General features: G+C 43.0%; 2 protein-coding genes across 2 annotated transcripts in view; one reads left to right on the top strand and one right to left on the bottom strand.

The window, feature by feature from the left end:
* Nucleotides 1-12,638: 12,638 nt before the first annotated feature.
* LIPT1 (lipoyltransferase 1) lies at nucleotides 12,639-18,766 on the bottom strand. Its single transcript, XM_075850322.1, has 2 exons — nucleotides 18,667-18,766; nucleotides 12,639-15,126 (listed from the first exon to the last, which is right to left on the bottom strand). The coding sequence occupies exon 2, from the start codon at nucleotides 15,118-15,120 to the stop codon at nucleotides 13,999-14,001; it is 1,122 nt and encodes a 373-aa protein (XP_075706437.1). The 5' UTR covers nucleotides 15,121-15,126; nucleotides 18,667-18,766; the 3' UTR covers nucleotides 12,639-13,998.
* A 2,596-nt stretch (nucleotides 18,767-21,362) lies between these two features.
* Nucleotides 21,363-22,454, top strand: part of TSGA10 (testis specific 10) — a 104,298-nt gene continuing 103,206 nt past the window's right edge. Inside the window, exon 1 of the mRNA XM_075852622.1 lies at nucleotides 21,363-21,473. Coding sequence (XP_075708737.1) covers nucleotides 21,453-21,473 — 21 coding nt within the window. The 5' untranslated portion in view covers nucleotides 21,363-21,452. The remainder of the gene's footprint in view (nucleotides 21,474-22,454) is intronic.

Below are 22,454 nucleotides of genomic sequence, written 5' to 3'. Positions count from 1 at the left end.
AGGGACCAAAGCAGTGGAAACCCCCTAAAAGTGACCCCATTTTGGAAACTACACCCCTTAAGGAATTTTTCTAGGGGTATAGTTAGCATTTTGACACAGTTTTTTGTTGTTGAATTTAGTGGAATTAGGCAGTGAAAATGAAAATCAACTATTTTATAGAACAAAACATAGAAATGTTTAATTTTTACAAGGAATAAAGGAGAAAAAGAACGCCAACATTTCTAAAGCAATTTCTCTTGATTACGGCAATACCCCACATGTGGTAATAAACTGCTGTTTGGACCCACAGCGGGGCTTAGAAGGGAAGGAGCGCTATTTGTGTTTTGGAGCTCAAATTTAGCTGGAATGGTTTCGGGTGTCATGTCGTATTTGCAAAGCCCCTGAGAGACCGAAACAGTGGAAACACCCCAAAAGTTACCCCATTTGGGAAACTACACCCCTGAAGGAATCTATCTAGGGGTATAGTGAGCATTTAGACCCCAAAGGTCTTCTACATAATTTATTAGAATTAGGCCGTGAAAAATGAATATCAAAATTTTCTCCAGTAAAATGTTGCATTTTTTAATTTTCAGAAAGGTTTTAAGGAGGAAAAAAGCACCTCAACATTTGTAAAGCAATTTCTCACGAGAACGGCCATACCCCACATGTGGTCATAAATGTTTTTTCATTAGAAAGTAATTAGCCCTTTAAGGACTGATACATTTTTTGCTTTATCATTTTAGTTTTTCCCTCCCCGCTTTCCAAAAGCCAGAACTTTTTTATTTTTCCGTCAATAGAGTGGTGTGAGGGCTTATTTTTTGCGGGACGAGCTGTAGTTTTATTGGCACCATTTGGTACATACAACTTTTTGATCACTTTTTATTACATTTTATTTAGAGCAAAGATGACCAAAAAACAGTGATTTTGGCGGTTTAAATTCTTTCTTTTTTACGGTGTTCACCGTGTGAGTTAAATAATGGTATATTGTTCTTACTTTCACGGATGTAGCAATACTAATTTTGTTTATGTTTTGGGGGTGTGTTTTTTTTACAAAATATTTATTTCATTTTCTTCACTAATAATAACTATATTTACTTTTTTTTTTACTACACATCTTATTAGTCCCCCTAATGTATTGCAGTATTTGGTCATTTTTGCAGGCTTCTGTAACAGCGAGATCGCTGTTCCCGGGTGTCGTCTGTAACACACAGCTGACACCTGCAGCGTATGGCGCGGGCTTAGCACGTTACATCACCCCCCGCACCACGACATGCTATTAAGTTGTGGTGCGCCCTGCCCTGTTTAAAGCGCAGCGGATGGCGTTTTACCATTTTAGTGCACAATACAGTTTGTGCCACTGAAGACACATACCTCATAAAATGTTAATCGGGTTCTCCCAAGTATGGCGATGACATATATGTGGACGTAAACTGCTGTTTGGGCACACTGTAGGGCTCTGAAGAGAGGGAGCACCATTTGGAGCACAGATTTAGCTTGGTAGTTGTTCTGTTTGGGTTTTGCTGGTGTTTCAGTTTATAATGGGGGGGCATACGTAAACTGTGCAGGCAGTGGCGTAACTAGGAAACACTGGGCCCCATAGCAAACTTTTGACTGGGCCCTCCTTCCCTCCCCTGGGTGCAACCCACAGCCTTCCTTATCGACAGTGCCCCCCTGTAGATTGTGCCATTCAGCCAACCCTGTAGACTGTACCATACAGCCCCCCTGTAGACAGTGCTATATAGCCTCCCCCTGTAGACAGTGCTATATAGCTGGCCCTTGTAGGAGGCAGATACAAGTGAATGTGGCCATCGCTAGCACTGAGGACCCCTCCCGAACAGCCCTTACGATGATCCGCCACTGTGTGGTGTTGCCACCGCTGTAGCAGCCATAGCGGCTGCTAGCGGTGCCACCAGCATTAGGGGGCCCATTTCGGCGGGCAGCACAGACACCCTCATGCCGCGGGCCCCATAGCAGCCGCTATGGCTGCTACAGTGGTAGTTACGCCACTGACTACTACCTCTACATTCCCTATAGCTAAGACCCTGGCAAAACCTGTATACATATCCTCTCCCATCTCAGCTATAGAAGCTTATAACTCCTTCAGTTAAAAATCGTTTGGAGTAGTACCCTCCTTGAACAGTCACTCAGTTATTGACGACAACCTTTTTTGGGTAGTGATAGTATTTGTCTGACTCCATATATCTCCCTCAATACATAATGAAGAGTGACTGTGCACACGTGGCCACTACTTCACCAAGGACAGAGGCCGGACAACCCCTATTCCCTGGATTGACGAAGGTCCCACCACTTGGATGGCCACAGATTAGGCATTTATATCAAATCCAATCAATATTGATTAAATATCTGTGGTGGAAAATAAACTTGTTCTTGACATGTTCTTGTTGAGGACATGGACATTTTCAAACTGAATCGAAAGGAACACAAAGTTCTTTATTATTTGAGTAATACAAAACCGAAGCTTTATTTGCAAACCACACATGGACGAGCCTGATTTCCTTAGTCAGCTCAAATATAATTTGAATCTAAACCAAATATTCCTTAATATTGAAGGACATTTAATGAAAACGTAAAGCTTAAAATAAGGAGGGAAGGATTTTACTCAGATTCAGCCTGCCGTCTGTCACTTTGGGTGCGTGGACCGACTGGGCTGTACCGCCTTGACTGTATGGCAGCTGGCCAACAGGACGCAGGTCACAGTCTATAGTTCGTATAGTGTACCTGTGGCAGCTCAGACAGTAGCAATAACAGGCTCGGCTTGGACTTAGGCAGCAGGCAGACGTCAGGCGTGGTGTAGCAGGACAGACATGGAGTACAGCACAGCACGAATACAGCTCAGCACGGCACTTGACCAGGTAGCACGAGATACAGGATACAGGTACAGGAACGGGGAACACTGGGAACTGGAAAACACTAGGAGACCCTTTACTAGACAAACTTAGGGTACGACAACAACGCTCAGGCATGGAAGGAAGGGGCTGAGCCCTTCTTATAGTCCAAGGTGCTCATGGGCTAATTTTAACATTAACTTCAGGTGCGTGCGCTGCCCCTTTAAAAGGGACCCGGCCGAGGTAAGCGGTAGTGAGCGCTGGCGTCTCCTGACGAGACTGGGACAAGCGCTCGCAGACCCATGGCTGCGGCCGTGGTGAGTGAGCCTGACGGACCGCGGCCATGGACATGACACCGTCACTGCTGGTAGAATTTTGGATCTCCCATATAAAACCTGAGCTAGTAGAATGTCTATATATCTATTTCATGATGATGAGGGCTGATATCACAGCTTTTATATTTGTGTTTCCGGGAAGCATTCTTATTATTGGTGTGAATCTATGGGACTGGTTCAATAGAAAAATGCTTCACTTAAGTCATCATCTCATCATCGGGCTAAATGTCTACAACTCCTTCCATGGACACCTGAAGGTTCTCATCAGGGGCATAACTAGGAAAGACTGGGCCCCATAGCAAACACTTGACTGGACCCCCCCCCCCCCAAGGTGCCACACGCAGACCCCTTATAGATAGTGCCCCCTGTAGATTGTGCAATTCAGCCGCCCTGTAGACAGTGCTATACAGCCCCGTCTGTAGACAGTGTCACACCCCACTTGTAGATAGCGACCCCAACCTCCCACTTGTATATAGTGTCATACAGCCCACCCTGTAGATATCAGCATAAAGCACCTCTGTATATAGCGACACACAGCCCCCTTAGTAGATAGTGCCACACAGCCCCCCCTTAGTAGATAGCGCCACACACAGACCTTTGTAGATTGCGCCACTCACATCCCCCTGTAGATAGAGCCACAGCCCTCCCCATTGTACATAGTGCGATACAGCCCCCCTAGTAGATAGGGCCACACAGCCCACCCTTAGTAGTGCCACACAGCCCCTTGTATATAGTGCCACATAGCTCCCCCATGTGTATAGTGCCACACAGCCCCCCCTTGTGTATAGTGCCACACAGCCCCCCCCCCCTTGTATATAGTGCCACACAGCCCCCCAAGTAGTACAAGGCAATGGCGCATCCAGTAAAGTTGTATCACCCAGGGGAATGTCAATCAAACATGGAAAGGTGGATTTGGAGGTAGGACTATGTGACTCTTCAGGATAGAGGCACCGACCCATGACCCTTTAATGAGTAATTAGCATATAGTGTACGCGGTTTTAAAAGTTGATTTTATAGATTTTGCTGCATCTGAAAAAAACATTCATTTGGAAATATAGTCAGGTCATGTATTACCGCATGGTGGCGGTTCAAGGGGTTAAAACTACCAGACAGGTTGCCATTAAATATACAATGATTGAAAACAATTCCATCTGCCCTGCAATTTTGTTATTATAAATATATTCTATATAATTACAGCTCCAGAACAAAGCTCATACATATATACAGTACCACAACCAAGCTCAGTACATAAATACAGCACTAGAACCAAGCTCTGACATATATACAGCACTAGAACCAATCCCTGACATATATACAGTACCGCAACCAAGCTCAGTACCTAAATACAGCACCAGAACAAAGCTCATACATATAAACGGCATTAGAGCCAAGCGCAATACATATATGCAGAACCAGAACCAACCTCAGTACATAAATACAGCATTAGAACTAAGCTCTGACATATATACAGTACCAGAATCAACCTTAGTACATAAATACAGTACTAAACCAAGCTCAGTACATATATACAATACCAGAACCAAGGTCAGTACATATATACAATACCAGAACCAAGATCAGTACATAAATACAGCCCCAGAACCAAGCTCTGTACATATATACATCCCCAGAACCAAGATCAGTACATATATACAGTACCAGAACAAATCTCATACATATATACAGCACCAGAACAAAGCTCAGTACTTTAATACAGCATCAGAACAAAGATCAGTACATATATACAGCACCAGAACAAAGCTCAGTACATATATACAGCCCCAAAACCAAGCTCAGTACATATATACAATACCAAAACAAATACAGCCCAATTTAGTACAACCCCTGCCGTATAGGTTTGTACAGCGTAAAACTACAGCTCCCAGCATGGCCTGAACAATGGTAAAGATATGCTGGGAGATGCTGTTTCACAAAACAAAATCATACCACCCATCATGTCGCTGCAGATCATACAGTGACTACAGTGCTGATTAGAGGCAGAATAAACATTTAGATTAAGTGACTCACTGATGACGTCTCAGATTCTAGTTCTTTTTCTCTTTTCTTCTCCCTCCAGTCCAGACTTCTATGATAGATTTCTCCCGGCCATGACCCATTTCTGCAGTTTTCCGCTCCGGTGTCTTCATCTTCTCACTTTTAAAACATTTCTGCACCTATAAACGAAGATAAAATTCTCAACACCTCTCAATATAATAGCGCCATACACTGCACCTCTAACTATAATAGCACCATACACTGTTTCCCTAATTATAATAATACCATACACTGTGTCCCATACACACACCATGCCCCCTGTAGATAGTGCCCTCATAGCCCCCCTGTACATAGTGACTCCCATAGAGCCTCTGTAGATAGTGCCCTACATAGAAGCCCCTGTAGATAGTGCCCCACATGCAGCCCTCTGTAGATACTGTCCCACATATAGGCCACCCCTGTAGATAGTGCCCTACAAATATCTCCCTCTATTGATAGTGCTCCACATATAGCCCACCTCTGTATATAGTGTCCCACATATAGCCCACCCCTGTAGATAGTGCCCTACATATAGCTGCCCTGTATATAGTGCTCCACATCCCAACATATAGACCCCCCATGTAGATATAGCCCCCACTATAGATAATGCCACTCACAGTTTTAGTAGAAAAAAAACAAAACTTTACATACTCACCCTGATCCCGTTGCCGCGCTGTCTGGTTGCAATGCAGATCTCTCTTATGAGCAGGACTGCTGAAGATGAACGATGCAAGTGGCGCGTCGTTGAAAGGTGCTGATTGGCAGGGCCCCAATCAGTGTCATTGTAAGTCATTGAATGGTCGGGAACAGAACGTGCCCGGCCATTCAGCGCTAATGCATGTATTTGTACCTGCATGCTATAGACGCAGGTACACTTACTGCAAGAGGGAGTGGCTGTTGCTAGCACCGGGGGCCCCCTCCGGTGCTAGCAATGCGATGAGAATGAGATGCGATGCGAGTGCTCGTGCGGCTCAGCCCATAAATGTTAGAGGCTCGGCAGAGCGGGCCCCGTAGTAGCGTCACTACCGCTGTAGCAGCCATAGCGGCTGCTAGCGGCGCCACCGGGCATATGGGGGGATATGTCGGCGGGCGGCACGGGCCCCCTCATGCTGCGGGTCCCGTAGCAGCCGCTATGGCTGCTACAGCGGTAGTTTTGCAACTGTGTGCAGGGTACATCAGGGTATAATAAGATGGTATAATAATGCGGTAAATAAATAATAATCCGCAGATATGTGGCCGGTGTCCCAATCTTATCCGCATTTGGAACACTCTGCACATTTTGCGTCGCCATATTCTTAGAGCCAGGACTTTTTTATTTTTTCTCCAACTGAGCTGTGTTCAGGCTTATTTGTTGCGGGAAAATCTATGGTTTTCATTGGTACCATTTAGGGGTACATGCAATTTTTTTCATCACTTTTTATTAAAAAATTTTGGCAAGCAAGGTGATCAAAAACCATAAATTCTGACAATATTTTTTGTCCTTTTTTTTTTACGGCGTTCATTGTGGGCTATAAATTGCAATTTTACTTTATTCTGCGGGTCGTTATGATTACAACGTTGCCATATGTATATAGTTTTGTTTATGTTTTGCAGTGTTTGCGCAATAAAATCACTTTTTTATAAAGTAGTACATTTTTTTTGTCAACATAATCCGAAAGCCAAAACAAGGGCTTGTTTTTGTGAGACGGTTTTTAGTTTTTATTGGTACTATTTTGGGGTGATAATGTGACTTTTTGATCCCTTTTTATTCTATATTTTGTGAGGGGTGGTGATCAAAAAAGTGATTCTGTCATTGTTTCTTACCTATTTTTTTTGTGGTGTTCACTATGCGGGAGAAGTAATATTATATTTTTATAGTTTGGGTCGTTACGAATGTGGTGATACCAAATATGTGTACTTTTTTTTAACGTTTTCACTTTTTTCCTATAATAAAAGACTTATTATAGGAAAAAAAAAATTTTTTTGTTTTTGTAAGTTATAACTTTTATTTTTACACTTTTATAAAATATTTATATTAACGTTTTTAAAACTTTTGTTTTGTCCCACTAGGGGACGTGAAGACTTGCAGCTCTGATTGCTGCTAGAATACATTACACTATCTAGGTAGTGTAATGTTTTATAATTGTCAGTTTGATACTGACAGTGACGTAATATGAAGCCTATGAGGACCAGCCGAAGGCTTCTGTACATGGCAGACCTGGAGGCCATTGTCTGGCCTCTGGTTGCCATGCCAACTATCGGCAGCCCCCCCGCAATCGCATTTCTGGGGCTGCCGATGTGCCACAAACCCCCTAAATGCAGCGATTGCAATCGTTCACTGCATCTAAGGGGTTAATTGCCGAAATCAGCGAGGATGGGCCGCTGATCAGCAAGTGGGAGAGCAAGACAGACACCCTGCACAGTTAACCGCCTCTGCGGTGTAGCGCCACGCGGTGGTTAACTGTTAAACTCCAGATGTAACTGCACGTCCAGGAGCACTAACTGCTCACCTTGACGTGCAGTTCCGTCAAGGTGCAGGAAGGGGTTAAAGGGTAACTAAACGTTTGACAAACTTCTGACATGTCATAGTGACATGTCAGAAGTTCTGATCGGTGGGGGTCCGAGCCTTGAAACCCCACCAACCGCTAAAACGAAGCGGTAGAAACGCTTGTGTGAGCGCTCACCCGCTTCATGTCCGTTTGGCTTTTTGTATCAGAGTACGGGCTCAATAGTAAGTCAATGAGCCCGTACTCCGATACATCGGATTTCCGGAAAAAGCCAAACAGAAACTAAGCGACTGAGTGCTCACACGAGAGCTTCTGCCGCTTTGTTTTAGCAAGTTGTGGGTGTCTCAGTGCTTGGACCCCCACCAATCAAAACTTTTGACATGTCACTATGACATGTCAGAAGTTTGTCAAATGTTTAGTTACACTTTAAAGTATTTTGCAGTGTTTCTAACATATAAAAAAAATTGCTTATTCATCTTTGTTTTTCTTTCTTGAGTCCCCCTTGTTGGTACTGCTGCTGCAAATCTGTGCTGCTAGGGAAGGAACTCTGAGCAAAATCAGTCTCCTTCCTCCCACAACTTCAAATATAGACCCTTTTTACTCTCCCTGCAGATTGTAACATGGGATCCAGAGTAGTAAAGATATATACTGTGTGACATACACAGTATTGACAACCTTAGAAACCAATGAAAATTAAATAAAACCAATAAAGTGGGAATGTGCAGGGTTCATATCAGCTGTCAGGATACAGAACTTTACAATCCTAACAAGCTGAGTCTTTTTAGCTATACTGCCTTGCTTCTGCAGAGGTTCTGCTCCTTCCCTGACAAGCAGGATAGAAAGCTTATTCTATTGGCTGCTCTGCAGTGAACAGAGGATCACTATGCAGAGACCAGGCTGTGGGGAGAGTAACTGAGCATGCATGTCCACCAGCACTCACCTCATTAGTTGGATGTGCACATTGCTATACACTTTGAAAGCCATGTGCCGCTACACTATGTAAGTAAATTTCATAACTCTTCAGTGAATAATTTTTTTAACAGCATGTAAATGGCAAACATTGTTATTAAACAAAGAACATTTTATTTATTGGTTGGACATGCCCAGTAAAATTAAACAGATAAATTATAGTTGTTCATATATATACGAAGCCACAATTTATCATCTTTAGCCCATTTTTATCCCACTTTATTATGTGCTTTATTCCCACAAATTTAAAAAATCTGGAATCTCCATGGTGTTATAGCCTAGCTGGTAAATGGTGTATCCTGCTATAACTATAGTTTATGATCTAAGATTCTCCTTCTGAAATATCTTGTCTACATAGTTCAAGATGTCAACAGTCTGAAACGTTTCTCCAAAGACCACATCTGTAAAGGTGTTTGTAGGTGTTAGGAATTATACAAACTCTGTCTTTTTCTGTTACCGCAAATTCGGCGTCTGCACCTGGCGAACCCCGGCCAGTGCCAATGCCCACTGCCCTTGGGAGGGTCCCCTCGGACGCCGGGTGCTTTTCGCAGCCGTTATGATTCATCCAGTAGCGCAATCCATGGCTAGAGCATTGCCGACGATCTGGAAATCCGCTCGTGGAGAAGCCCATGACGTCACTATGCATACATATGAACAGGAGCTTCTGCGGTACCGGAATCCCTGGTCAGAGCGTTGCCTGATGAATGATGCGTCAACACTGAGTAAAGTAGGTAGAACTTCAAGGTGACGTGTAATCATGTAGGTGCGTCATCATGAATAGGAAAACTAAACTCGACGATTCAAGTGACCGCTGTAGTGACTGACTGTATCTTTACAAAATGAAAAATAAATAATATTGAGAAGTGTATTTACATGGTGAAGAAGTGTTTTTTGAGAGAACATTTATGTTCTCTGGATAACCCCTTTAAATATGTTTAATTCTTTTAATCTTTCCTCGTAAATAAGATTCTCCATGCCCCTTATTAATTTAGTTGCTCTTCTTTGTATTTTTTCCAACTCTAGGGCATCCTTTCTATGAACTGGTGCAAAGAACTGCACCACATATTCTAGATGAGGCCGCAATAATGCTTGAAGAGATTGGCGCGTGACCTGGATGGACCGATTTCTCAGAACCGTCTGAGAGGTTTCTCCTGCCTCTTATGCCTATAAGATAGTATATCTGGAAGTTTACAATCCCACCTTCCATTCCACAATGGGCCTAGTCAATCTCCCAAAATACAAACTAGTTTACATTCTAAATTGTCCTATAAAGCTAAATGTAGCACATATAAATTTCCAATATTCTTTTCTCTGTCCATTGTTATAAGTCTTTTTTAGTGTCTAGTCTTTTGGAAGGAAGGCATATTAGGTATGTATATTGTGTGATGAAGTGAGTACATTGAATAAACCATAATGTTATTTTTATTATATATAATAAATTATTTATTGTTTATAGATACAGATGGTTAAATTGTTTTTAAAGGAAAACCAGATGTTGACAAGGTCACTCTTTACATTAATTTTGATAATCAGGTAGTGCTACCACCATTTTTAAGCAAAAATATTGTGAAATGCAGCAATGCGTGCCATATCATGGACCTTGTTCTGCCCTAGAAGTATTGCTTCTATTAGACAATACTGTGGCACATGGACTGCAATACCGGTTCGTACCGTGGCCTCAATTTGCCATGTACCTCCATCTACTGTCTGCATGAGGCCTAAGGCCCCATGCACACGACAGTATTTTCATCTATCCCGAAATACTGTCCGTAAATACGGATCAGTAGGCATCCGTATTTCATCCGTATATACGGAAGGGTGTTCGCAAATACGGTCCGTATTGCATCCGTAATCCATCCATATATACGGATCCGTACAAAAAGAGGGAGGTTGCAAATGATGTCATCAACATGTTGCCTAGAAATGCGTCCGTAAATATGGACGGTTTACGGATGCACATCAGTAGCTGTCCGTATTTACGGAAGATCCCATAGACTTCTATGTCTTTGCCGTAATTACTGACAAGAATAGGACAGGTTCTATAATTTTTTCAGCATGGACACACATCAGTAAAACTACTGAAAGGTGTCCGTGGCCAATAGAAAATAATGGGTCTGTAATTACTGATGAAAAATACTGTCGTGTGCATGTGGCCTGAGGCCCCATGCACATGACCGTGCCCGCAATTGCTGTCCGCGATCGCGGGCACGGCCGGCCGCTGACTGACAGCCGCATTTTCGGGCCGTGCTCCCATACAAAGTATGGGAGCACGGCCCGCAAAATGCGAAAGAACGGACATGTTCCATAATTCCCGGAACATTTCCACGGCACTGACACCCTTCCGTAGTGCTACGGAAAGGTGTCAGTGTTCAATGAAAGTGAATGGCTCCGTTTTTGCGGACCGCAATTGCGGTCCGCAAAAACGGAGGTTTTTTGCTGTCGTGTGCATGGGGCCTAAGTAAAATGAATTTCTTATTTGTGTCCACCACATAGTATAATATATAGCATTATAAATTACAATAATACTTGTCTATTAATAGAATTAGATTTCCTATTATAGCCTGATATTGGGTACTCTAGTTTCCTTCCACACTTTAAAAGTATACTGAGTTAATGGTTCCCATTGACCCTAGAGTGTGAGGACTGGTGTGAGTGCATTATGTTGGCTAGCACTATATTAATAATGAAATATATAAAGCCACCTATTGTAAAGGATGCACTTTCACTGTGCAGTCCTGAAATGTCAAACATGAAACAAGATTTTAAGAGTTATCGCCAACTGGTTTATGTACAAACTGAACAGTGTGTACTGGCCCTTACTGGACATAACAGCTGAAACTACATTCAGAATGCATTGAATAAGCTAAAAATAGTCCAACAGAAGCTCCATGAACTATTACTACAAGTTTGTTACAAATCCCAGTAGGACATTTCTACTAGTAGGAGACCTTTTCTCTCTAGCTGCAATCGTTATCACAGTAGTCATCTACATGTTCCACTCATTATAAAATAAGGTATCCAGACATAAACCTAAATGACAAGCTTGTGGCATATGTTGGCACAATAAAGCCTATGAGTGAATTCCAGTATGCATAGTGACCAAACATGGTGTAAACATAACCTTCAGCTACCTAATATTCAATGTAAAAGATTATATTTTAAAGCGGTTATGCGGAGACCAAAAATTATTATCAGTGTACTAACTGCAGTATGTGAGTACACTCGCTAACATACATTCTGGTCCCCCGTTCCGCTGATTCTGAGATTTTCATCGATTTTTATAGTGCTGCCGGGGGACCGGAAGTCTGGTTGCACAGCCTTCCCTTGCACAGGGATTCAACGGGTAGCCCCCTACTCATTTACCCCTTGAATGCTGCGGTCAGCTTTGATCGCAGCATTCAAGGGAATAGCGGCAGAGATGAGAGGTTTCTCTGATCTCCGCCGTTACAGCGGAACTGCGGCTGTGTAATACATCCATTCCCCCCCTCCTGACATTAAGTGCGCGCGCACGGTCAGCATATGAGGTGATGCGACCGGCGCTGCACTAATGAGCGGCGGTGCAGGCACTGAAGACGGAGAACATGGGGGTGTTTTGCAGTACACCCGCCATGTTCTGTCTTCAGTGCCGGCACTCATTAGTGCAGTGCTGGTCGCATCACATCATGCTGACTGCATGCGCACTTGTCAGGACTCAGGAGCGGGGCAATGATCGTATTACACAGCCGCAGTCCTGCTCTAACTACATTCATGTGTTACAATGCTAAGCTGTGCAGCCGCACAGCTTAGTATCAAAATACAGGAATTAACGGTATTGAACCGTTTGAGGGTGCACGGTATCGAAACAGTATTGAAGTTTCGATGCATCGTGCATCCCTACCAGGCACGTAACTTTGCCGGAAAGGGTTAAGTGCTGCTAAGACCTCTACGAGAGCCTGGATTAAAGGGATATCAGTTATAAGGACGTTAGCTACAGTAGCTAGAATTTCTGAAAACTTTAACTATGGCTATGACAGAATGGTGTAGGCACAGTGCATCGCAGCTTGTCCATGCTGACCCGTCGACCGCTGAAATTGCATACAATGAGTACATGAGCATCAGAACTGGATCATGGAACAACGTGGCCTGGGCTCGTGGATGCATTATGGGAAGGCAAGCCAGAAGAGGCAGTGTGAGGCTCTTCGTAATGTTCTGCTGGGAAACTTTGTGTCCCAGCCTTCATTGACATATACCACCTACCTTGACATTGTTGCAGACCAAGTACAACCCCTAACGGCAGTGAAAAATGCACCCTGATGCTGCAAAATCGTTCAGGAATGGTTTGAGGAACACGAGTGTTCAAGGTGTTTACTTGGCCTCTAAATATCCCAGATCTCAATCCAATAGAACATCAGTGGGATGAGTTGGAAAAACAAGTCCAACCAATGGATGTCCCACCTCACAACTTACAGGATTTAAAGGATCTGCTGCTAACGTCTTCGTGCCAGATAGCACAGGACACCTTCAGAGGTATTGCGGAGTCCATGCCTCCACGGGTCAGAACTGTTTTGACGGCATGTGGGGGCCTACACAACATTAGGCAGGTGGTTTTAATGTTACGGCTGATCTGTGTAAGAGTATGAGTTTTTCTAGAAGGAACTCTGAGAAAACCGGGTCAGAGGAAGAACATCATTTGTACATTTATTAAAAATAAAAAAAAATACTACATGTCATAAAACTCCTCTGGATTTCAGCAGATCTAGAATGACAGCAATTAATTTTCAGTCAGAATACTTTTGTTGTGACTTTCTCCTCTTCAAATTTAAAAAGGGACAACAAAAGCGGGCATGGTGTCCAAGGAGAAGTAGTTTAGGCAACACATGATGTAAGGGAAAATGGTGTGGCACATATATCATCTGCTGATAGCACACGTAGAAAGAGTTTTTTAGCCTGTATGAGAGGTCGAAAAGCACCAAATTTATTAAGAGGTGTGCACCTTTAAATAAATATGGCACAAATCTTCTCAACTACTTTCTCCACTTTGACTCGCTTTAAATACGCCATTCTTAGTACATATGGGCCAATGAGTTCCATTTTGATTCTTCTGTGTGGTACCGTTATAATCTTTCCATTTTCATATTCCATCTATAGATCTACATTTTCTTTTTATTAATAAAATATTAATTTGAATATAGGTATAATATATGGTAAATACCAACTAGTAAGTCTCCTCAAAGCACAGAATAGTCTGTGAATTCCACCTGTGTATTCCAACACATTGCCTAACATTTGTAATGGTAATAAAATGTATAAGAAATAAAACATTTTTTACAAAAATGGATAAAACCCTGTTATATGATAAAAACGATCACGTCACATGATTGACACTAATTTCTCACATAGCATGTTCCACTTTGTATGAACTTCATCATGGTCTGGGCAGGTCCTCAGTAAAGTAGTCACTATGAAAACGGTCTCACTTGGGCAAAATTTACTGCCTACCAAACTATTCTGCAGCTCATAGCCCTGCTGCTCAGACAACCAGTGGCTGGGGAGTGCCATACAGCAGCTCTCTATATAACCATTTTTTATAGACATACTTAAATTAACATCCACCACAAGATCCTTATGCAAAATGTGAAAGGCTTTCTGAACCTCAAATTTTGGTGTTTTTCCATAAATCCAGTCCCAAGTGTACAACTCTTTTTTTTTTTGCGTTATCCCTGGAAAGAGGGTCTCATCTCGAGGGTCAACTACCTGAACATATGGTTTATCATCATACCGTAAACTATATTCCTTGGCAACAGCGTCCATGACAGCTTCACAAGTTAAAGACGAATAAGCCTGGGAGAGGTTTTTGACCAGTGAGGGCACACTAGGGGTGGCATTACTTTGTATACCATCATAGGGGCTTTGTAGCACTAAAGGTAAGAGCGAGCTATCTGCGCTACACAACAATGTGCAGTGGTGGTACGCAGCAGTCCTTCCAAGCTTAGCAGCAGTCCCTGATATCTTGTACTTTCCATCTAACAGGAGATCATATCTCTTTGTGGCTTGTACATCCAAATCTGGTTGCAATGATTTAAGAGCTCTAATAACCAAATGTAAATTTTCCATTCGATCATATTTTTTTTTAGATGTGAAAAAAGTTAAGTTAATATTTCCCAGATCATGAAATACAGTCCCTCCGCCACTTCTTCTCCTGGCCAGACCGATCCCCTTCTCTCTCATCAAATGAAGATTGCATTCTTTCCATGGATTCTGGTGTCGACCCATCACCACAGTTGGAGAATTCCGCCAGAGAAAGAGAACATTTTTTTGCTCTAAGTCCATGTGATCATGAATCCAGTCTTCCACGGCCAGATTCTCGTACACATTGTTTGATGCTGAATGAAGAATGAGCCCTTCTCGTGCCAAACTTCCAAATCTGGCAGCCGTTCTGTGACACAAAACTGGTACACAAATCCTCTTCACAGTAAACGGACTGAACAACATTTTTCACTAAACCAATGGAGGAAAAAAATAATAATTGAGGATTAGTAAATATTTCCTGTTAATAAAAACTGGACATATTTGTACATTGTAATCATTTGAGTTGAGCCTTGTTCACACTGTGCAATTTATAAAGCTTTTTTTTTTTCCAGTTAATACCGGGATTTGAATCTAAAAGTTACAGTGGCCATTTTTTTTTAAACTCTAGAACTATATCTGTCAAAGGCACATATTAAAAGTGATTTCTACCTGTATATGCCCTTCATCTCCTTATGTTGCTCCTCCTGTTTTACATTGAATTCAAATAAATACAGGGCAAATGTAATATTACGTGGTGCTCATTTAAACAAATGGTTGACTATATAGTACATGGTTGTGTCGGGTCCGCGAAAACGCCTGCTCAAAGGGGGAAACGAGCAGCAGCCGCCCCCTCAATGAAGCCCATATGCTTTAATAGAGCATTTGGAAAGGGGTTTTTCGATGATACCTCTTCAATGATCGAAAATGTTAAAGTGTCAGAGAACTTAATTTATTTTATTGGAAGCCAAGTTATATTTGTGAACAGCCGCTTAATTTTAATTAGTTTTGTTTTTTTCTACTGTGAGACCAAGATTAAATTAAACTAGACTGTTAGCCTCAAGATTCTTTTCCTATGTAATCATAAGAATAGGCCTTACTCTCATACGGATTGCCAAAGTAGTTACCAGTGCTAGCCGAGCTCCCCATAAGCAGTGCAGGCACAGTGCTTACCGCCACGTAGTCGTAGAACTCAATGTCTAAATTGTGGCTGTTTGCAGCTGCCACTTCGGGCAGGTTGTTACATTCCTAGGTTTTTTAATACACGCAACAATGTATAGACACGTGTGCTATTGTATGAACTATATGTACGTGGTACTTTTATACACGGCATGCTGACAGTTTCCGTCTGTCACCGTTGTGACAGGGTTCCGTCGTTTTGACGGAATCAATAGCGCAGTCAACTGCGCTATTCATTCTGTCCGAAAGAACGGAACCCTGTCACAATGGTGACAGACGGAAACCACTAGGTTTCCGTCACCATAGAGTTCAATGGTGACGGAAACGGAAGCGGAGGTTTTCGTTTGCCTTTCCGTTTATGGGTTAACCCGACGGAACCCCTCAGCGGAAGGGCAACGGTGATGTGAACAGGACCTAAGCCCCTGCTTGGATGCACAAAAAGATTTAAAGCATTTCTATTTGTCCCAAAGTTGCATGACCTTGGACACAACTAAACAGCTGCCATAGTCCGGTGACTGCTGTCTGGAAATGTATAGGATTTGGGGACACATTCACTTTTCAAGATGCATAATCCGGTTTATTTTTTTAATACATTGTTACTTTTGTTACGTTTCCAGCTAAAGGGCATGTTCACACAAAGGAATTTTGCAGGCGGAATTGGCTGCAAAATTCTGCCTCGCATTCATTTTAATGAGTCGGACGCTTCTTTTTCCCCGCTAGATGATTATTTCAGCTAGCGGGAAAAAGAAGCGTCCTGCTCGATCTTCGGGTGGATTCCACCCGAATCTTCCATTGATATCAATTTGAGGGAGAAATCTTTCTGCCGTCGAAAGGGAATAGTTCCGCCAGGGACCCGCCACGCAAAATCCGCCGTGTGAACTAAAGCTACATTTTTAGTTTCTTTAAATTCCAAGGATTTTGTGAAGATATTTGTATTTTATATAGACATAAACATAAGAGACATGTATGACGTCTGCTCATCTTGAACTTTTATTTTTAGAAGGTGTTGTGTGTCTAATTCTTGGGTCACACTATAAGCCACAAACCTTAAAGAGGCTCTGTCACCACATTATAAGTGCCCTGTCTCCTACATAAGAAGATCGGCGCTATAATGTTGGTGACAGTAATGCTTTTTATTTTAAAAAAACAATCTATTTTTACCACTTTATTAGCGATTTTAGATTTATGCTAATGAGTATCTTAATGCCCAAGTGGGCGTATTTTTACTTTAGACCAAGTGGGCGTTGTACAGAGGAGTGTATGACGCTGACCAATCAGCATCATTCACTCCTCTCCATTCATTTACACAGCGCATAGGGATCCTGCTAGATCCTTATGTGCTGTCTTATACTTACACATTAACAATACTGAAGTGTTTAGACAGTGAATAGACATTCCACGGGATGTCTTCACAATCTCTGCACTTCGTTACTGTGTCTGTGGTAGTTACAGCAGAGGAAGCGTAATCTCGTAACCTGTCATTTACCGCGAGATCACGCTTCCTCTGCTGTAACTACCACAGACAGAGTAACGAAGTGCAGAGATTGTGAAGACATCCCGTGGAATGTCTATTCACTGTCTAAACACTTCAGTATTGTTAATGTGTAAGTATAAGACAGCACATAATGATCTAGCAGGATCCCTATGCGCTGTGTAAATGAATGGAGAGGAGTGCATGAGGCTGATTGGTCAGCGTCATACACTACCCTGTACAACGCCCACTTGGTCTAAAGTAAAAATACGCCCACTTGGGCATTAAGACACTCATTAGCATAAATCTAAAATCGCTAATAAAGTGGTGAAAACAGATCGTTTTATTAAATAAAAAGCACTGCTGTCACCTATATAATAGCGCCGAACTCCTTAGGGTATGTGCACACGGTAGCAGGCTTTTACGTTCGAAAAGACAGACTGTTTTCAGGAGAAAACAGCTGCCTCATTTCAGACGTAAATGCTCCTCCTCGCATTTTGCGAGGCTTTTCTGACAGCCGTAAATCTTGAGCTGCCCTGCACTTCTTTTGACGAGGCTGTATTTTTACACGTCGTCGTTTGACAGCTGTCAAACGACGACGCGTAAATGACAGGTTGTCTGCACAGTACGTCGGCAAACCCATTCAGATGAATGGGCAGATGTTTGCCGACGTATTGTAGCCCTATTTTCAGACGCCTAATACGCCTCGTTTACGTCTGAAAATAGGTCGTGTGAACCCAGCCTTATGTAGGAGATAGGGCACTTATAATGTGGTGACAGAGCCTCTTTAATATGAATGCTTTTTTTTAAATGAAAAATTACACTTTGTGGCAAAGTTGGATGAAGGCATCTCTATGTTATAATTCTCAGTGGCATTTTGACGTGCCAGGTGTCTACTTTCATTAAATATATGGGAGATAAATCATTTTATAATTAGATTTATTTGTACTTGGAACATAGTAGCGGCTGTCAGCAGAATTCACCTGCTCTGTCAGGAATAAGGGAGATCTCCCCGGACAATCCAGTAGAAAATATGCTTTATTACTATTCACACACAGCGGTAGTGACCGCAGTGTGTTTTTTGACAGCATGCCCTATCACTTGTAAAACACGACAGGCAGTTCAGGCTTGCTTTACAGGAGATCACGTTACACAGCTCCATGCGTTCTGTGTATGTAGTCATGCGGAGTAATATATCGTGTAAATGCAGCACCATCTCTGCCATGAAGTTCCTTTTCCCCTCACACAGCTGTACATTAGAAGGACACCTGATTATTTGTTATATTATCATATGACTGGACGCCACAGGTTCCCACAATTACCTCACACATTCTGTCCTCCATCCGCGCTGAGGTCCTACTGTACATGATCACTTCCCATAGTCTATTGAGGTAAAGCTGTACAGCAAAGGTTAGACCCTAGTTGGGGTAAAGGACCTTTGATGATGTCATGACCATGTGATCGTGTATGGGAGGAGTCAGGCTCGAGGCTGTGTTGCTGGAGAAGTTTCATGTTGTATATTCTTGATTGTTTTTACTTTTAGACGATTATGTGAAATGTCCTCAGGTTATAGATATGTGTGATTCATGAACCTTAGAAAACCACATCGGCGCTGCTTGCTCTGTATACCTCGGCAATGTGCATGTTATATACACACATGCCTTTTAATAAATTGCACCAAACATACACTGCAGAGCTGTAGCGCGCAGTGTACAACTTGTGTGCAGAGCTGTAGCGCGCAGTGTACAACTTGTGTGCAGAGCTGTAGCGCGCAGTGTACAACTTGTGTGCAGAGCTGTAGAGCGCAGTGTACAACTTGTGTGCAGAGCTGCAGCGCGCACTATACAACTTGTGTGCTGAGCTGTAGCGCGCAGTGTACAACTTGTGTGCAGAGCTGTAGCGCGCAGTGTACAACTTGTGTGCAGAGCTGTAGCGCGCAGTGTACAACTTGTGTGCAGAGCTGTAGCGCGCAGTGTACAACTTGTGTGCACAGCTGTAGAGCGCAGTGTACAACTTGTGTGCAGAGCTGTAGCGCGCAGTGTACTACTTGTGTGCAGAGCTGTATCGCGCAGTGTACAACTTGTGTGCAGAGCTGTAGCGCGCAGTGTACAACTTGTGTGCAGAGCTGTAGCGCGCAGTGTACAACTTGTGTGCAGAGCTGCAGCGCGCAGTGTACAACTTGTGTGCAGCGCGCAGTGTACAACTTGTGTGCAGAGCTGTAGCGCGCAGTGTACAACTTGTGTGCAGAGCTGTAGCGCTCAGTGTACAACTTGTGTGCAGAGCTGTAGCGCGCAGTGTACAACTTGTGTGCAGAGCTGTAGCGTGCAGTACACAACTTGTGTGCAGAGCTGTAGCGCGCAGTGTACAACTTGTGGGCAGTGTATAACTTGTGGGCAGAGCTGTAGCGCGCAGTGTATAACTTGTGTGCAGAGCTGTAGAACGCAGTGTACAACTTGTGTGTAGAGCGGTGTACTACTTGTGTGCAGAGCTGTAGCGCGCAGTGTGCAGAGCTGTAGAGCGCAGTGTACAACTTGTGTGCAGAGCTGTAGCGCGTAGTGTACAACTTGTGTGCAGAGCTGTAGCGCGCAGTGTACAACTTGTGTGCAGAGCTGTAGCGCGCAGTGTACAACTTGTGTGCAGAGCTGTAGAACGCAGTGTACAACTTGTGTGTAGAGCGGTGTACTACTTGTGTGCAGAGCTGTAGCGCGCAGTGTGCAGAGCTGTAGAGCGCAGTGTACAACTTGTGTGCAGAGCTGTAGCGCGTAGTGTACAACTTGTGTGCAGAGCTGTAGCGCGCAGTGTACAACTTGTGTGCAGAGCTGTAGCGCGCAGTGTACAACTTGTGTGCAGAGCTGTAGAACGCAGTGTACAACTTGTGTGTAGAGCGGTGTACTACTTGTGTGCAGAGCTGTAGCGCGCAGTGTGCAGAGCTGTAGAGCGCAGTGTACAACTTGTGTGCAGAGCTGTAGCGCGTAGTGTACAACTTGTGTGCAGAGCTGTAGCGCGCAGTGTACAACTTGTGTGCAGAGCTGTAGCGCGCAGTGTACAACTTGTGTGCAGAGCTGTAGCGCGCAGTGTACAACTTGTGTGCAGAGTTGTAGTTTCTACTGCACACAATGTATAATGTACTGGGAAACGGAAAACAAATTCTATGTGGGGTGGAATTGGAAAAAACTGTGATTCCTCCATTTTCTTTCGGGTTTAGTATTTACGTCTTTCACTGTGCGTCAAAAACAATATAACTTTATTCTGCTAGTCAATACGATTACGGTGATACGAAATTTATATAGTTTTCTTAATGTTTTACATAGAAAAAACTTGTTAGAAAATAAAATGATTTGTGTCATCACATTATGTAAGCCATAACTTTATTTCTTCCCAATTGAGCGGTATGAGGGCTTATTTTTTGGTACATACAAGTTTTTGATCACTTTTTATAAAATAAAATGATCGCTAACTTAACCAAAAAACAGCGATTCTGGTGTTTCATTTTTTTTACGGCGTTCACGGTTAAAATTATATAATGCTATATTGTTATAGTTCGTACTTTTACGGATGCAGCGATACCAATTTTGTTTATTTTTTACATTACTTTAGCGAAAAAATGGGAAAAGGGAGTTTTTGAACTTTTAATTTAGGTTTTTGTTTTTTCACTACTAAATCTTTATTTAACTTTTTTTTTACACATTTCATTAGTCCCACTAGGGGACTTAAACCAGCGATCGTTAGATAATGTATTGTAGTGTATAGTCATTTTTACAGGCTTCTGTTAAGCCATGCCACAGGCAGGGCTTAGCAGAGGCAAAGTGAAGGCAGTCCTGGGGGCCTTCATTAGGCCCCTGGGCTGCCATGGCAACCATTAGCAACCCTGGATCGTGTTATGGGGACGCCGATGAGCTGTCGGAGGGGGGCGCCCTCCACTCTATAACGCCTCAGATGCTGCGGTCGCGATTGTCCGCAGCATTTGAGGGGTTAAACAGCCAGGAACAGCATGATCACTGTTCCTGGCCGTTAGTCCCGGGTGTGAGCGGTTAAACATAGCTGACACCAACAGCGTAGTGAAGCACGCTCAGCCTGTGAGTACGCTCCATACTTCTCCCCCTGCACCATGATGTGCCGCTATGTCATGGTACGTCAAGGGGTTAAAATCCCACACTGAAAATTTCTGTAGCTTTTGGATTCCATATTGGAAAATCTCTTTACTTGCATTGTAATTCGCTGCAGATTTAACCTGCAGTTAAAATCCACAGCAAATATGACCTGTGTGAATTTACTCAAACTGCACTGTGTGAATCTGGCCCTAATTCACAGCACCCACTGAAATCAATGAGTGCCAAATGGGCCTTTGTAAGCTGAAGATTCAGGTATAAAGCCAGAATCACACACACAGTTTTGGTACAGTTTTTGGCCCCGTTTTTTTTTTTTAAGCTAAAGCCAGAAGTGGATCCAAAAGGATGTAAAGGTGTAAAGAAAAGACTGATGCATCTACTTTCTTTTGTGTCCACTCCAATGTTTAGCTAAAAATAACAATTGTTTACTGTGCATGAGGAGAAAAAAAGAGAGACAGCGCAACCCATGACAGTCCTTCATTCACAATCCAGAAATGTCACCTGTATACTACAAATAACACCTGGCCCTCCTATCCCTTAGGCCTCATCCACACAACCATGGTCACCCATTCATTTCTATAGCCCCATGCACACGACCGTGGTTTTCATGGATACGTGCATGGGCTGCGAATACAGACCCCAAAAACTCAGGACATGTCATTTTACAGTCCAGATTTGCGAAATCACGAACTGGTGAAATTAATATTTTTGTTGCGGATGTGTGACTCCTGATGACACACGGATGTACAACAAAAGGTTTATTGCAGACAAATGGACTGCAACGGATCAGTGGTTTTCGGACCGCAAAACCAGAGGCGTAGCTGGTTCTCCAGCACTCGGGGCAAAGATTCCCCCCCTCGAACCTCTTTCCCGCCTTCCCCCTCGCCATGTTTGTTTTCTCTACCAATAAATGAGGTGTAATTTTTTTTAAAAACATTTTTATGTAACTCGAGCATAAAGCTATTTGTACATTTTACAAGCAATATAGTTCTATATACAAC

This window comes from Rhinoderma darwinii, chromosome 2, assembly GCF_050947455.1.
Source record: "Rhinoderma darwinii isolate aRhiDar2 chromosome 2, aRhiDar2.hap1, whole genome shotgun sequence".
NCBI lineage: Eukaryota > Metazoa > Chordata > Amphibia > Anura > Rhinodermatidae > Rhinoderma > Rhinoderma darwinii.
This window is presented reverse-complemented; position numbering and strand designations above follow the sequence as displayed.

What these genes read in the sequence shown, in the direction of transcription:
- LIPT1 (XM_075850322.1), bottom strand. Translation starts at nt 15,120, where the DNA reads ATGTTGTTCAGTCCGTTTACTGTGAAGAGGATTTGTGTACCAGTTTTG.